Source organism: Lipotes vexillifer, unplaced genomic scaffold, assembly GCF_000442215.2.
Source record: "Lipotes vexillifer unplaced genomic scaffold, Lipotes_vexillifer_v1.1 scaffold1335, whole genome shotgun sequence".
In the NCBI taxonomy this organism is placed as follows: domain Eukaryota; kingdom Metazoa; phylum Chordata; class Mammalia; order Artiodactyla; family Lipotidae; genus Lipotes; species Lipotes vexillifer.
The window spans coordinates 160,868-178,419 of record NW_006770293.1 but is presented as its reverse complement, the minus strand read 5'-3'; the positions used below and the strand labels follow the sequence as shown (position 1 = coordinate 178,419).

At 39.8% G+C, this 17,552-nt stretch overlaps 1 protein-coding gene across 1 annotated transcript in view; it reads right to left on the bottom strand.

The window, feature by feature from the left end:
- CFAP95 (cilia and flagella associated protein 95) overlaps positions 1-17,552 on the bottom strand; it is an 85,519-nt gene that overhangs the window by 52,124 nt on the left and 15,843 nt on the right. The window contains exon 2 of the mRNA XM_007446054.1: positions 12,732-12,840. Coding sequence (XP_007446116.1) covers positions 12,732-12,840 — 109 coding nt within the window. The remainder of the gene's footprint in view (positions 1-12,731; positions 12,841-17,552) is intronic.

The following is a 17,552-nucleotide window of genomic DNA, read 5'->3' as shown; positions in this document are numbered from 1 at the left end:
CTTGAGGTAAGATTGTATTGCTATAAAATTCCCTCTTAGAACTGCTTTTGCTGCATCCCATAGGTTTTGGATCGTCATGTTTTCATTGTCATTTGTCTCTAGGTATTTCTTGATTTCCTCTTTGATTTCTTCAGTCATCTCTTGGTTGTTTAGTAACATACTGTTTAGCCTCCATGTGTTTGTGTTTTTTATGTTTTATTTCCCTGTAATTGATTTCTAATCTCACAGTGTTGTGGTCAGAAAAGATGCTTGATATGATTTCAATTTTCTTATATTTACTGAGGCTTGATTTGTGACCCAAGATGTGATCAATCTTGGAGAATGTTCCATGTGCACTTGAGAGGAAAGTGTAATCTGCTGTTTTAGGATGGAATGTCCTATAAATATCAATTAAATCTATCTAGATTATTGTGTCATTTAAAGCTTCTGTTTCCTTATTTTCTGTCTGGATGATTTGTGCATTGGTGTAAGTGAGGTGTTAAAGTCCCCCACTATTATTGTGTTACTGTCGATTTCCTCTTTTATAGCTGTTAGTATTTGCCTTATGTATTGAGGTGCTCCTATGTTGGGTGTATATATATTTATAATTGTTACATCTTCTTGGATTGATCCCATTATGTAGTGTCCTTCCTTGTCTCTTGTAACATTCTTTATTTTAAAGTCTGTTTCATCTGATATGAGTATTGCTACTCCAGCTTTCTTTTGATTTCCATTTGCATGGAATATCTTTTCCATCCCCTCACACTCAGTCTGTATGTGTCCCTCTGTCTGAAGTGGGTCTCCTATAGACAGCATATATAAGGGTCTTGTTTCAGTCAGCCTGTGTCTTCTGGTTGGAGCATTTAATCCATTCACTTTTAAGGTAATTATCCATATGTATGCTCCTGTTACCATTTTCTTAATTGTTTTGGGTTTGTTTTTGTAGGTCCTCTTATTCTCTTTTGTTTCCCACTTAAAGAAGTTCCTTTAGCATTTGCTGTAGAGCTGGTTTGGTGGTGTTGAATTCTCTTAGCTTTTGCTTGTCTGTAAAACTTTTGATTTCTATATCGAAACTGAATGAGATCCTTGCCGGGTAGAGTAATCTTGGTTGTAGGTTCTTCCCTTTCATCACTTTAAATATATCGCGCCACTCACTTCTGGCCTATAGGGTTTCTGCTGAGAAATCAGCTGTTAACCTTATGGGAGTTCCCTTGTATATTATTTTTCATTTTTCCCTTGTTGCTTTTAATAATTTTTGTCTTTAACTTTTGTCAGTTTGATTACTATGTGTCTCAGCATGTTTCTCCTTGGGTTTATCCTGCTTGGGACTCTCTGTGATTGCTGGACTAGGTGGCTATTTCCTTTCCCATGTTAGGGAAGTTTTTGACTATAATCTCTTCAAATATTTTCTTGCATCCTTTCTCTCTCTCTCCTCCTTTTGGGACCCCTTTAATGTGAATGTTAGTGTGTTTAATGTTGTCCCAGAGGTCTCTTAGGCTGTCCTTATTTCTTTTCATTCTTTTTCCTTTATTCTGTTCCTTGGCAGTGATTTCCATCATTCTGTCTTCCAGGTCACTTATTCATTCTTCTGCCTCAGTTATTCTGCTATTGATTGTTTCTAGTGTATTTTTCATTTCAGTTATCGTATTTTTCATCTCTGTTTGTTTGTTCTTTAATTCTTCTAGGTCTTTGTTAAACATTTCTTGCATCTTCTCGATCTTTGCCTCCATTCTTTTTCTGAGGTCCTGGATCATCTTCACTATCATTATTCTGAATTCTTTTGCTGGAAGGTTGCCTATCTCCACTTCATTTAGTTGATTTTCTGGGGTTTTATCTTGTTAATTCATCTGGTACATAGTCCTCTGCCTTTTCATTTTGTCTCTCTTTCTGTGAATCTCATCATTTTTGACAGTAAAATATTTCAGTAAATCAATCAACACCATTGAAAATTACATGAAACAAAGATATTGCCAAACTGAAATAATGAGTATGAAAAGGAAATAGATAATAGCACTAGTGGTGCTTAAGTTTATTGACTGCTTATTCTGTATCAAACACCATATTAAGCACTTTATATATGTTATTCCCCTAAATACTTAAAGCAACCCTGAGTGTTGTATATCAATCATCACGGCAGAAGGAAAAGAAAGATCAAATGGGGAATGAAGAGAGTTTAATAAAGAATCTATTCATAAAAGTGTGGCCAGAATTCAGAAAATAAACAAACAATGATGAAGCACCCTGAAGACAGCATTATTGGGGAGGCATAGGGTAGGGCAGTTATGGAACCCAGAATGATCTACAGCTGTAAAGAGAGGGTCACTTGGTAGTTGAGGCTTTCAGAACAGACACAGTGTTTTAGTCTGTTCAGGCTATGTTACAAATATCACAGACTAAGTGGCTTATGAACAACAGAAATTTATTTCTCACAGTTCTGAAGGCTGGGAAAGCCAAGATCAAGGCACTAGCAGTGACTGGTGAGTGCCTACTTCCTAGCTGATAGACAGCCATCTTTTCACAGTGTCCTCACAATGGCAGAAGTGGGGAAGGAGCTCTCTGGTGTTTCTTTTATAAGGGCATTAATCTCATTCATGAGCACTCCACCCTCATGAATTAATCACCTCCCAAATGCCCCATCTCCTAAGTCTATCACACTAGGAGTTAGAATTTCAACATTTGAATTTGGGAGGGATGCAAACGTCCAATCCATAGCATACAGCCACTGCCAAACCATGGCCCTGCAGGGAGGAAATCACAGGAATAAATGTCCAAGCCAACTCTCCTCCCACTGCTGATTAACTGTCAGTGCCTTCCAAAGGCCAATTCCTGGCAATTCACAGGAGGGCAGAGGGCAAAAGAGCTCACTGATGCAATCCATAAAGGTCAGCCTGCTTGGCACAGAGCAGTGTTGAGAAGGGTGGAGAGTGGATATGGAGGGAGAAAGGAAGGACCTTTGGCATAGTTTATCTTCATTTTAAGGAAGGGAAAACTGAGGTTGAAAGGGATAAAGTAATGCCCAGCTAAACCAGAGAGAAAAGTAGACGTTCCACAATTCAAAACATGCAGTCTGACTCATTTATTCATTCATCCATCCATATCCGTGAAGTGCCAGGCATCCTACTAAGTTCTAGGGCTAGAGTATTAAATAAAACCCAGAGGCTATCCTGGCTGTAGCTTAGCTGAGTTGCAATAAATGATGGGGATAATGGTAATAACAAGAGCACATGGCCAGACACCATTCCAAATGTCTTCACATTAAATGCTCATGAAAACTCTATTCCCACTTTACACCCAAGGAAACAGACATGGAAAACTGTAAATTCTTGACCAAAGTTACAACCTAGTAAGTGGTGGAGCCAAGAATCAGTAAGAAGCCATCTGACTCCAGAGCCCACTCTTTTTTTTGTTGTTTTTTAACATCTTTATTTGAGTATAATTGCTTTACAATGGTGTGTTAGTTTCTGCTTTATAACAAAGTGAATCAGTTATACATGTACATATGTCCCCATATCTCTTCCCTCTTGCTTCTCCCTCCTTCCCACCCTCCACATCCCACCCCTCCAGGCGGTCACAAACAACCAAGCTGATCTCACTGTGCTTTGTGGTTGCTTCCCACTAGCTATCTATTTTACGTTTGGTAGTATATATATGTCCATGCCACTCTCTCACTTCGTCCCAGCTTACCCTTCCCGCTCCCCATATCCTCAAGTCCATGCTCTAGTAGGTCTGTGTCTTTATTCCCGTCTTACCCCTAGGTTCTTCATGACCTTTATTTTTTTCCTTAGATTCCAATTTGTATGAAAACACAAAAGACCCCGAATAGCCAAAGCAACCTTGAGAACGAATAATAGAGCTGAAGGAATCAGGCTCCCTGACTTCAGACTATACTGCAAAGCTACAGTAATCAAGACAGTATGGTACTGGCACAAAAACAGAAAGATAGATCAATGGAACAGGATAGAAAGCCCAGAGTAAACCCACGCACATATGGTCACCTTATCTTTGATAAAGGAGGCAAGAATATAGAGTGGAGAAAAGACAGCCTCTTCAATAAGTGGTGCTGGGAAAACTGGACAGGTACATGTAAAAGTATGAAATTAGAACACTCCCTAACACCATACACAAAAATAAACTCAAAATGGATTAAAGAGCTAAATGTAAGGCCAGACACTATCAAACTCTTAGAGGAAAACATAGGCAGAACACTCTATGACATAAATCACAGCAAGATCCTTTTTGACCCACCTCCTAGAGAAATAGAAATAAAAACAAAAATAAACAACTGGGATCTAATGAAACTTAAAAGCTTTTGCACAGCAAAGGAAACCATAAACAAGACCAGAGCCCACTCTTAACCTCTGTGTTTCCGGTATCAGAGGTAAATGTTATCCCCCAATATTAGACTTCCCATCTTCATCAATAATAGAACACCCAAGTTTTAGCTGGGCCCGTGAGGTTTCAGACTACATTTTCTAGTCTCCCTTATACATAGATATGACCAGTGACTGGTTCTGGACAACAGGCCATAAATGGAATAAATATATAAAACCTCCAGGAAAGGTCCTGCTTCTGTTTCTCTTCTTGCTGCATGGAATGTGGACATAATGACAGGTTTCCAGCAGCCATATTGGGCCCTACACAAGGGATGGCAGAGCAAGAAGCTAGAAGCAGTAGGTCTCTGACAATTTATGGAAATTTCATACCAGTCCTGGCCTGCTATCCTCTAAACTTTTTACATAAAAGAATAAAACCTTATGTGAACAGCCACTGTTGATTTTTGGTTTCTGTTGCACATAGGCAAACCTAATCCTACACCATCTTAATGTAAAAAATCACTTTGCTCTAGAAATGTTCATAACCTGACATAGGGTGGATAATTTATAAAAGCACTTCCATATGTTTAAAAGTCTTTGGGGCTTTATATATATATCACAAACTGGAGATTGGCAATTTGATATGTGAGATAGCTAAATTAACACAGCACCAACTCACAGGCTAATCACTAAAATTTCCTTTTAATTTGCATAATAAAATCTAGCTTGAGTCAAATGGTAATATAAAAAATATCTAATGTGTGTACAGGACGTTCACTCCATGATATCATTCTTATTCCCCATTTTCCTGATTATCAATTTTTTTAAGTCCCAATTTCTAATCTTCCAAGATGAGCTCTTCCTATATGTGCTACAGTTAAGAAAACCCAGGGACTTCCCTGGTGACACAGTGGTTAGGAATCTGCCTGCCAATGCAGGGCACATGGGTTCGAGCCCTGGTCTGGGAAGATTCCACAGGCCGCGGAGCAACTAAGCCCGTGCACCACAACTACCGAAGCCCGTGCACCTAGAGCTCGTGCTCCACAACAAGAGAAGCCACTACAATGAGAAGCCCATGCAGCACAACGAAGAGTAGCCCCCACTCAACGCAACTAGAGAAAGCCCACGTGCAGCAATGAAGAACCAATGCAGCCATAAATAAATAAATAAATAAATAAATTTATTTAAAAAAAAAAGAAAACCCAGTAGACATATAACCTGGGTAACAGGTACAGGAAAAGAGCAAGTCACTTCGGGCTTCCCCTCAATTTCCACATTTGAGTGTAACCAGCCTCTTTGTGCTGAGGATGACTTACCCCCTAGCAGAATCTCTCTTGGCAAGGTTCATTTCAAATGATGCCCAATTGACATTTCTTTTTTGGCTTCCCTATAGGGTTCCCTGAAAGCATGCTCCTCTGACCCATATTGACGGAAGTGCAGGTAATTCTTAAGTCAAGTCTCCCCTCTGATGCCACAGGCTGCTTCAGGAACAAGTCAGATCCCAATCCACCTAGTCCCCCGACTTCAGGGGAACATTTATCAAATTGCTTGTCTGATAATGTTCAGGCCCCACACTATAGCTTGATGAGCAGGACATGCTTCCACCCCCGCCCAGTGGGGACAAGAGGGATGGGACTCAGCATGTACACCCCTCCAAATGACTCCCCCAAATTCCAAATACTCTCATCCAGGTCTCTTCAATTTCAACATTTTCTTTCTTTTTTCCTTTTTTTTTTAACCTTCAACATGGATGAGAGATCAAGAGTTTCAAAACCAGTTACCGCCCAAATGCTCTGCATGTTCTCATTATGAAATGGAGAAGTTGGCATCTTTTATCTTAGATCTTCAGTCATAATTGAGGAAGAGTCTTATTTTATCCTGTTAAACAGCACTCCCCCTACCACTGCCAAAAAAGTCATCATCAAAAAGTAATACAGATACTTGGTTAGAAGTCTTTACCTTTAAAAATCATCCAAAAGGCTATTCTTATTTCTCAGCAGTTTTGTCCTGTTTTCTGTTTTCGTGGCTCTACTTTCATGTCTAAGTGAACACAGTAGTACCACATACAGATTATTTAAAGGATCCCAGAGAAGCAGAAAGTCCCCCTTCCCATCATTATTTTGAACAACTGAGACTTATGGGGTGCAAAAAATAATTTCATTATTTTTCTTCACTGCCGGTTCAAGTTAGCCTTTATGGGATGGTTCTTTCCCTGCACCTAGAAGAGATAAATTATGGACAAGTGCCATATTTTCTTCTGGTCACTTTCAGATAACAAAACCACTGCTTGTCACAGAAGCAGTCTCAGTTAAGTAATTAATATTAGTAGAATAATCACAAGAGGGCCTTTTATTTGTCTAGTTGTCTGAGGGAAGGACGGAGCAGACTAAGCGAAGAAATAGAAAATCAGCTAACCCTCCTTCTACACATACATTCCTCTGCAGACTTCCCTGGCCTGGAGCAGACTCTAGCTGGAGGAGAAGAAAATCTTTAACCTTAAATAAAATTCATCATTTTTTTTTTTTTTTGCAGTATGCGGGCCTCTCACTGTTGTGGCCTCTCCCGCTGCGGAGCACAGGCTCCAGACGCGCAGGCTCAGCGGCCATGGCTCACGGGCCCAGCCGCTCCGCGGCACGTGGGGTCCCCCCGGACCGGGATCCCGAACCCGTGTCTCCCTGCATCGGCAGGCAGACTCCCAACCACTGCGCCACCAGGGAAGCCCTCATTCATCATTTTGATGAGATATTTTAATTATTGAAATGTGACCAAAAGACTTTTAATTATCTGAGAGTGACCATAAAAATTATGGAAATTGCACAAGATCTTATCCAGGGGTAGAGAAAGAACTAATTCCACAAAGTAGGGTGAATAGACAACAGAGGCAAAGAATGTATGTGTGTGTGTGTGTGTGTGTGATTGCACCTTTTGAGTGCCATTTGTTCAACCTAACAGTTATACCTGCTTAAGCAAATTGATATACATGAAATATTAAAATCTAGTTTCTCTTAAAGTTAAATTACGGCATGATTATTGATATAGAAAAAGAGTTGCAAAGGAGGGTAATGGGATCAAAATAACAGATGTCTCATTTCATTCATGTTCCAAATCCCTAGAAATGACAAAGAAGATACTTGATAGAATTAATAAGCCCATAGTTACAGCATAAGGAAAGTACACTCAAGTTGGCCAAAATTTATACAGAATTCCCAAAACAGGAAAGGCAGATGCAATTATGCTGATATTGGAATAGACAATCCATAGTAGATCCAGGAAAGAATGCTGGAACCTGTGGCATCAACTCCAAACTCAGAGATTATGGAGATAGGAAGCAAGAGGGAGCCCTGACTCAACAGCCCACTCTCCCTAAATATCTTCCTTTTCCCTGGTGTAAGTGGTTCTCCTGCACTGACATTTAAAATTACTCCATTTACAACAATTTAATCCATATGCCTCTTTCAGGTACTTGGATCTGAATGCTAGAAGCATCTGTAAGATTGTAGTGCTCAAAATACTATTCTACTATGTTAATCAAAGAAAAACATACCTGAACCAATTAAATAAATGATAATTGAATTTCTCAGATCCATTATAATTATATCCCTTTTAGGGTCACTGACTTTTATTTTTTTAATTTTTCTTATTATTTTTTAACATCTTTATTGGAATATAATTGCTTTACAATGGTGTGTTAGTTTCTGCTTTATAACAAAGTGAATCAGCTATACATATACATATATCCCCATATCCCCTCCCTCTTGTGTCTCCCTCCCACCCTCCCTATCCCACCCTCCTAGGTGGTCACAAAGCACCGAGCTGATCTCCCTGTGCTATGTGGCTGCTTCCCACTAGCTATCTATTTTTCTTTTTTTATTTTTTTAACATCTCTATTGGAGTATAATTGCTTTACAATGGTGTGTTAGTTGCTGCTTTATAACAAAGTGAATCAGTTATACATATACATATGTTCCCATATCTCTTCCCTCTTGCGTCTCCCTCCCTCCCTCCCATCCCTCTAGGTGGTCACAAAGCACCAAGCTGATCTCCCTGTGCTATTGGGCTGCTTCCCACTAGCTATCTATTTTACATTTGGTAGTGTATATATGTCAATGCCACTCTCTCACTTTGTCCCAGCTTACCCTTCCCCCTCCCCGTGTCCTCACGTCCATTTTCTACATCTGTGTCTATATTCCTGTCCTGCTAGGGTCACTAATTTTTAAATGTTGTATTTTCATCCACTAGAACAGCTCATATTTGAGACCTACTTAGGTATTCATCTATTCATAAAATGAATGTTAGCACACATTTGTACACTTTTAGCACACTTTTTTCATTTATTTGTCATTTTTAAGTCCAAAGTGACTGTGGTGCTGTTAAAACTAATACTAGCCTAATTTGCTCATCAGTGTTGTCCTGTTAGTTCCAAAAATGCCTTGGCATCGATCCATTAGCTGTATAAGAAAAATCTGTTTAATGAAATTTCTCAGGTTCCTCTTTGTTCCTTTATATTTAAAATTTCTCACCTTCTATGACACAGCATCAAATCTGCTCTGTATTTAGTCCTTCTGAGTTTATGGGATTCAACATGCAGCACTTCCTCAGAAGTGGTCTTACGTAAGTCATTGTGACAGGGCCTTTGGTAGTGCCGTGAGGGTCCCTGGATGAGGAACTTAACAAATGAAGAAACAATGATAGAAGTACTCTTGATCATTTATTTGCATGGGACTCACTCTGTTATAGCTAAGTAGTACCTCAATAAAGTCCAAATAAAATACCAAAACAAAATACTGGAATTTAAAACACTATTTCACATAATCACTTGGACTAATAAGACAATCAGAGAAACTCCAGTGGCTTGAATTAAATTACTGCTCTGCTGTGAATCCATGGCCCCACTCAGCCTCCTGAAGCCGGAGAGGCCACTGGGGTAGGAATTCGATTATGCCACTACTGAAACTTAGGTAGTATGTTTCCAGATTCCACCAACAGATGGTTCCTTTAAGCATTCACCTCAGGAGCTTCACGGTGGTCACCTCCACTAGGAAGTCATCTTTTTTTTTTTTTTTTTTGGCTGTGCCACCGCTCAGCTTGTGGGATCTTAGTTCCTCAACCAGGGAGTGAACCCAGGTCCTCGGCAGTGAAAGCACAGAGTCCTAACCTCTGGACCGCCAGGGAATTCCCTAGGAAGTCAGCCTTGACCCTCCCATCAATCCATTTCAGTTCAGGTGCCCCTTATAGCATCCTTATTTCTCATATCATATCATCCATCATGCACATGCACATTTCTCATATCATATCATCCATCATGCACACTGCCACTGTGGTTGTAGGCACCCATTAACCACATAAGCCTGTGAATTCCTGATGTACAGCGACCTTGCTTTGAATTATGTTTCTTACCCCAGCACTCAGCATGGTAACTTGGCATACATTTCTTATCCCAGCACTTAACAAAATAACAGGACCTCAATACATGTTTGTTAAATATAGTCTTCTTTCCTTTCTTCCTTCCACAAATATTTATTGAGCACCAACTATGTGTCAGACACCATTCTGGGAACGGGAGATACAGCAGAGAACAAAACAGACCAAAGTCCCTTCTCTCATGAAGCTTGTATTCTAGTAGGGGGAGACAGACAATTAACAACTAAAAGGTCTTAAGTATGTCCAGTCATTGAAGTGTCATGAAGAAAACTAAAGTAAAGGAAAGGGATAGAGAGGTGTGAACAGACTTCTATTTTACACACAAATGGGCAACTGGCTCATTGAACAAGTGGGACTGGTAAGTAGGTACAATTAGAAAACAAATTTATTCTTCTTCCATCGCTGCCCATTCATAGTTACTTGGAGGGGCTTATTCTTTTATATGCTCTTTGACGAAATATAGGACAGGCTCCAGGACTTTTCTGGTCACTCTCAGATAATATATTGATAAAAACCTTCTTGCTACTTCTGTCTCAAGAAGAGCCTTTTTGAGGTAAGTAAAATGCCCAGTCCCACGTACTAGCCAAAACTTCATTTAAAATGAAAGATTCTCATTCCTCCACCTTGGGCATGTTTTAGTCTGGTCTGCTTCAGTTGGCTTCTTCCCAATTGTCCCCCTTGGACTTCTTCCTTATACACTAACTCCTTCTGGCTCCTTGGGCGTTTAAGATGAGGGTGAGGGGACGGGAGGAAGGAGCGAAGCAAATGCAGGAAAAGTGGACATGTAATCTTGTTTTGGTTTCCTCTGGGCATGTCTGTGTCTGACCCTGTCTGGCACTGAAGGACATTCAAAGCTGACTTTCTTAGGGTGTTCTAATAGAAGCTGAGAGCCTTTCTGGGAACATTCAATGGTATGTTCTGTGATGCAGGATGCCAATTTCTGCACTTAAGTGTCCTGTCTTAGCCCATAGGAATACAGTCGATCCCTCTTCCATCCCTACATGAAGTGCTCTTGAGCAGGCTCTAAAATGGCTCCCTGTCATCTTTCTCTTTTACATGGCCCATATCTAATCCTCCAAAGCCACATCTGGGCCTGAATACTCACTTATCCCTGCCCCACCACTGATGTATATGTAGCTAGTTCCTTTCTTTCTGCTCTGCTGCTTCAGACAGATCACCAGAGCCTCTTATCTATAACTTCACCAGGAACCCAAGGGGGTTTGCAGATGAGACTTACAGCACACCTTTCTCAAAATCCTGTCTCTATTTTCAAACTGAATTTTGGCTTTGCTGCATGTTGGGAAGCGGACCCAAGTTTGATTCAGTAACATTCCTATCTAATACACACTGTAAACCTGGTAGAGGAAGGACAAGGTTTCAATGACTACGAACAAGTCATAAAGAAGGTAAATATTATTTATACATCCTCTGTTAAACTAAGGCTTAACTGCTACAATGCATGGAATATAAGGAATGAATATTTGAGGTTCCTACACCTCATATTTCACTTCATCTCACTTCCTCCCACAATCCAGAGACCAAGAAGATTTTCACTTATCAAAAATAAATGTTTTTAAGGGTCAAAGATGCTAAGTGCATGCCAGGCAATGCCTGACTTGCCCAACTTGTTCTTGTCCTCACCATGCTCAAGAAAACAAGGGTAAGCTGGGTTTGGGAGAGCAGGGCAGGGTGGTTATTTTCTGAGTTGGGCATTGGCCTCTAGAGCTCCATCCATGTGCTGGCTAATGACCAATTAGGCAGCCTGGTGCAAAGGCAAGAGGGCAGGGTTGAAACTGAGGAAACCATCAGAAGGCCCCTGAGATTTAAGCTGTGGGACAAGAGGAGAACAGAGCAGAGAGAAACAGAGTTGCCAAGAGAGACTGTGTGTGTGTCAGATAGAGAGAAAAGAGAGAGAGAGAGAGAGAGAGAATGTCTTGCTTTAGAGCCACCTTGGTTCCTATAAGTGTCCTTGTTCCATATCCAGGCAGCTGTATCTTTATAATAAATTCCCATTTTTCAGGCTATCCTTATTGTTCTCTATGGTAAACTATAACAGGAAGGGAGGAAACAGCATGGACTCTGCTAAGCTAATTCATTCCCGTCACCCTGGAGAACAGAGAACTTTCTAGAACCATTCCCAAAGTAGAATTATGGATCTTCCTAGGCTTACCCTTTTTCAAAGTAGCCCAGCCTTTTGGGGGCAGAATATGATATACAAACACAGTCTTCTCAACACATTCACATCCATCCTTGTCAAATTACCAGCTCTTCAGGCCCCAAGGCCATCCTATGAGGTTGAATTGAATCTTCAACTAGTCCCCAAACTCTTGACATTGTAGGACACAATTTGGGAGTCTTTAGGGAGTTGAGTTCCTGCACACTGATTGAGCAGACACCTAAATAGCCAAGGAGTAACCCACCCACAGCAATTCAAATAGGAAGTACCTATGCAATGGATACTCCTTTTGTAACTTAGTTGTACAAATGTTATGAGAATAATAACAGCATGTTTAAATTACTCACAATTCCATCCCCTTAAGACGAGTACAAAAGATCTGAAACCCAAAGAAATGGGTTCAGATTCTCACTCTTCCACTCCCTGGCTGGGTGACTTTGAGTAAATCACTTAACCTCTAGGAGATTCTCCCCAGCTGTAAAATAGAGATAATAATACCTACTTCACAGGGTGATGGTGAAGGTTAGAGGAGACATCTAGCAAGATGTTGCAGCTGCAGCAACAGCATCATAACAATAAGAATAATTTCTTAAGTACTTTCTTTGTGCCAGGCATTGAGTTAAGCACTTTATTGCTTTATTTTATTTAATTTTCCAATAACCTTATGAAGTGCACCCATTTTACAGGTAAGGTCACTGAAGCACACAGTGGCTAGGTCACCTGCCTAAGTTACTAACACAGCTAAGAGGAGCACTGTCAAAGTGCTCCTCCCTCTACTTTTTCATGTTTTACTAAGAGGAAGATTACGGAAGATTCCGTAAGTAGTAGTAGCTACCACTTACTGGGGGTTCGTTGGTTCCAAGTCGCCAATATGTTGAATTACACAGTTTTTTTACTTCTTCAGGACCCTCTATATCATAATCTTTGGGATAAGTTTCTCTGTCACGGTGCCTTAAGAAAAAAATTAGAATCTGTTAAGGGATAAAGCTTATTTATCAGGTATTGCATTTGAATGTTGTAAAAATTATGCAATGAAAATTTACTATATTTGCGACCTTGTTCTAATAATAAATTTACTGGATTTGGGACATGTATTTCCCATCTCTTTTCAAGTAATGCTGAGGCTACTTCCTCAAAACAATTTAGCACATGTGATAAAACTAATAGTATCACGAAAACAATACTTATCCACCACAGTAATTATTCAGTGACCCCAATGAAGTGAATCTTATTTAATAATGTAGATTAGTTACTGAAATAAATTCTAAAATAAGACATGTAGTATATTAGAAAGGCAACTTACCACTTTAGAAATTTTTCTACCATGAATTTTAATTACAATTGTTTTTCAAAACGAGAGCAAAATATTTACTCATATGGATTTATAACAGTGCTTCCTGCTCCGAAAGAGGGTCTAAAGGAAAAACAGTTCTTAAAACATGTAGATGAAAGAGGAAAAAAATATTCTGAACGTCTTGACTGCAAGGGTGGTTGGATAATAATAAAGGAGGGATTTGGGGATAGGAAAGGAAAAAGGAGGTGAGGTGGCCCACAACTGAAGTAGCTATTTTCGGAATAAATTCTAAAATAAATTCTAAAATAAGACATATGTGTAATAATATTGTGTCTATCTAAAATATGCTTTGTTGGGTATTCTTAAATACCAGACAAATCCACATGTTCTCAACTTCTCTGGCCTCCTCCATCTTCAGTCCATGAACTCTTCATCTACTGTGGGAGAGGGCAGCCCAGCTCTTCATCTGTTCTTCCAAATCTATGGTGTAATCCTAAATCCTAAGCTTTTGAACTCCAAAGCCAAGAATTTGGCTCTTTTGCTGCCTGCTGGGTCATTCTTCCCTGAGGTAATAAAACCAGAATACCTCCCTAGGAGCATAGGAACGAAGGGGCAAAGCACCAGTTAACATTTCAATGTATTATTTCCAGGGCCCACCTCTTTTTATTTATTTTTTTAAAACATCTTTATTGGAGTATAATTGCTTTACAGTGGTACGTTAGTTTCTCCTGTATAACAAAGTGAATCAGCTGTTCATATACATATATCCCCATATCTCCTCCCTCTTGAGTCTCCCTCCCACCCTCCCTATCCCACCCCTCTAGGTGGTCACAAAGCACCGAGCTGAGCTCCCTGTGCTATGCGGCTGCTTCCCACTAGCTACCTATTTTACATTTGGTAGTGTATATATGTCCATGCTACTCGCCCATCTCTTTTTTAGGCACTGCAGGCACAGTGCCCAGGGCTTGTGATACTTTTAGGGGCCCAGGAGAGTGTGTTAATCATTTTTAAATCAGAAAAAAAAAGAATATAATCCAGTTTGAATTATATCCATCTTTATACCAAAGCAGTCATAAACTATCATTTAAAACTTTTTTTTATTGGAGGAATTGGAGGCAAAGATAATTAGTGTCCATGAAAGTCAGAATGCAGCCTGATTATCCCATCGTGTATTTTAAGTTGTATTATAACTAGATTATTACAAAAAATGCAGTTATGTTCCTTTTCTTACCGCAATCTCAGATAACAGCCAAAAGCCCAGCATTAAAACATGAGTCTATAATGAAACTTTGGAGGACTGAGCTAATGCAGTTGGCATTCCCTAATGCCTGCTAGCTGCCCACAAATGATGTGCCCACAGCCTGCAGGCTCTGAGAGATACACAGCTGAAGACCTGTCCCTACTTCCCAGAGGCTGCCAGCCTAGCAAAAATAAACATACATGTTTAAAAAATTATAAAATATATAAAAAATGGTAAAATATAAAATATATATTTACTATATCCTAAATATGTATTTGCTACATATAATAACAGTAAAAATGATTAGTGTATTATAAAGGAAACAGGAGGCCTAATTATTCCCTGACTTTATTATGTCAGTTGAACATTGGCTTGTGCCTCAGTTTCCCCGAGATGAACTGAGAATCATACACTGAGGACAAATCAATTGATTGAGAGTCTCAAGTGAAAAGTGACATAAAAATGCAATTATTATGTGTAATAATATTGTGTCTATGTAAAATATGCTTTGTTGGGTATTCTTAAATACTTTGTCAATACCAATTAAGTTTTATAGCATCTTTGTAAGACAAATATATATATATATATATACATAAGAATAAAAATAATCAAGGTGTTATTTTATATACTTTATATAGCCTTGTTTGCCTTGCTACCTGCATTTATTTATGGTTGCCATGACTTCTCATTTACTGCAATAAAAATTCTTTATGGGAAAATAATGAATATAATGATATAAAATTTACAATGTCTCTAGAACAGTAACTTTCAAACTTATTGATCACAGACCCCACCTATATACCATTACAATCCACCCTGAGAGTTTGTCAGTGTCTGGAGACATTTTTAGTTGTTGCATCTGGGTGGGTGGGTTGTTGCTGGCATCTAGTGGGTGGAGGCCAGCAATGCTGCTAAACATCCTACAGTGCACAGGACAGCCCACCGCAACAAAGAAATATCTGATCCAAAATGTCAAAAGTACCAAGTTTGAGAAAGCTCTAGAGAATGACTGTGTACCAGATTCTTAGATCAGTGGTCCCCAAACCTTAGCATTTCATGGAGTACCAAAACTTTACACTCAAATTTGTAAAACCAACCTAAAATTGCCAACATTTTGTCTTGACAGGAACATTAAAAATAAAATAACCATCTATCACCTTTAGTAAGGAGACTTTTAACACCAAAGATAAGTAAAAACAACCTTAGAGTCTTTTAAGCTGAATAAATTTAGCTATATGAAAACCTTGCTATATTGCTACGCTGTCTTTACAGTTTGTACATCACTTTGGATTAGTTAAAAAAGGTCATTATTGACCAGCACTGGTCTAGTCTACAGACTGGATCTGCAGATATTAATTTTCCCCAGACGTGAATTTGACAGCAGCAGTCAGTTCAAGGCTAAAGCAGCTTGAATGTAGGTATTCTGTGCTACTAACTGAAGGGAGAGTTGTGTTTTTGATGTCAGGTGTGCAGACACAGGCTGACATTCTTGCTGGGAGGAGAGCCTCCAGGGCCTCCTACCAGCAGGGCCAGAATCTTCCTTGACAATCAGCCTTGCTTCTGCTGAGGACTTTGATCTATCAAGCCCTAAGCTAAATGCTGTGGCTATTTCTTTATACGAGAAATCTTTACGGTAAGACATCCTTAATTACAAGAAAGGAAATTTGCTTTCTCAACCCTACTGTGGGAGAAATACTATGAATATGAATAGAATTACAAATGGGGCAAAGGCTGACAGGACAGGATCAGACCTGTCAACTGTATAAAAAGGAGCTTGGAACCATGACCCTGCTGTCAAAAATGCCACTTGGGCTGATTCAGAGAGGATTAAGGTCAATAGAATCTAGTAGGGCAAAGATAGCATGAGCAGGTCCCATTCTAGACAACACCCCACCAACCATCCTACAATCACCTGAACACTCTAGATCCTGAATTTCCTGTCTCCTCCAGCCTAACATAGTCCCAAGTAAAGCCTTGTGAAAAGCACCTTCTGGATCTGTATCTGGGGTCCTTTGGGAGCTTGAGTTTCCTACCATAAGAGTTGGATGATTTCACATCAAATCAAATCTGTAAGTTCCCCTTGACTGAACACATATAAATCCTTAAGTGAGTTGCAGGACTAAACAAACAACTCCAGAGCATACTCAGGTAGGAATCTGCAGCTCCCCTCAGGCTGCCCCAAGCCATCATGGTCCAGTTCCCAGAGGAGGACAGGTGGCATTAGACCACAGGATTATCCTTGCAGGAGAGGAGACCAAGCTACTCTCTACAGTTTCTGTTGAGCCATGACTAAGTGGGGGAAGCAAAGTGGGGGTTTGCAAAGAAACCATTATCTTTATCACTTCTCCACCTTTCACATTTTAAAATAATTGTCCATTAATGAATCTTCCTTTTCATTAGACTAAGAACGTTTAGACACAGGGATCATTTTTACTCATCTTTGTGATCTCAGTGCCAGACTAACACGTTGTAAATGCTCATTAAATCTTAAATGATTGATTGATTGAATTTCTTACATTTTGTTACTGTCACCTTAATATAAATGCTGAAAGCAAAGGCTTTCAAATGTGTCCATAAAAATAAAGAGCATCCCAGCGTACTCTACAAAAGCACACATAAAAAAGGAGTGATTATGCATATAGAGATGCTAGTTCTTTGCAACAAAACTTGTCTCTAGAGGAATTATAAATCTGCTTGCTGAATGGGAAAACTCTCAGAATACATATGCATGACACTGATTGCAAAGGGGGTGTGGATCCGAGCAATATCTGACATGTGAACAATGAAAATCGAGCTGAATTCTGGTTTCTGGTTACTTGACAAGAGACACATTTTCTTTGTGAATTTCAAAGATGTTAAAATTATGTTTAGTTGGGCTTCCCTGGTGGCGCAGTGGTTGAGAGTCCGCCTGTCGATGCAGGGGAAACGGGTTCGTGCCCCGGTCCGGGAAGATTCCCACATGCCGCGGAGCGGCTGGGCCCGTGAGCCATGGCCACTGGGCCTGCGTGTCCGGAGCCTGTGCTCCACAACGGGAGAGGCCACAGCAGTGAGAGGCCCGCGTACCACAAAAAAAAAAAAAAAAAAAAAAAAAAAAAGGAGGGTAAATAAAAAAAAGAAGGTAACTTTTTT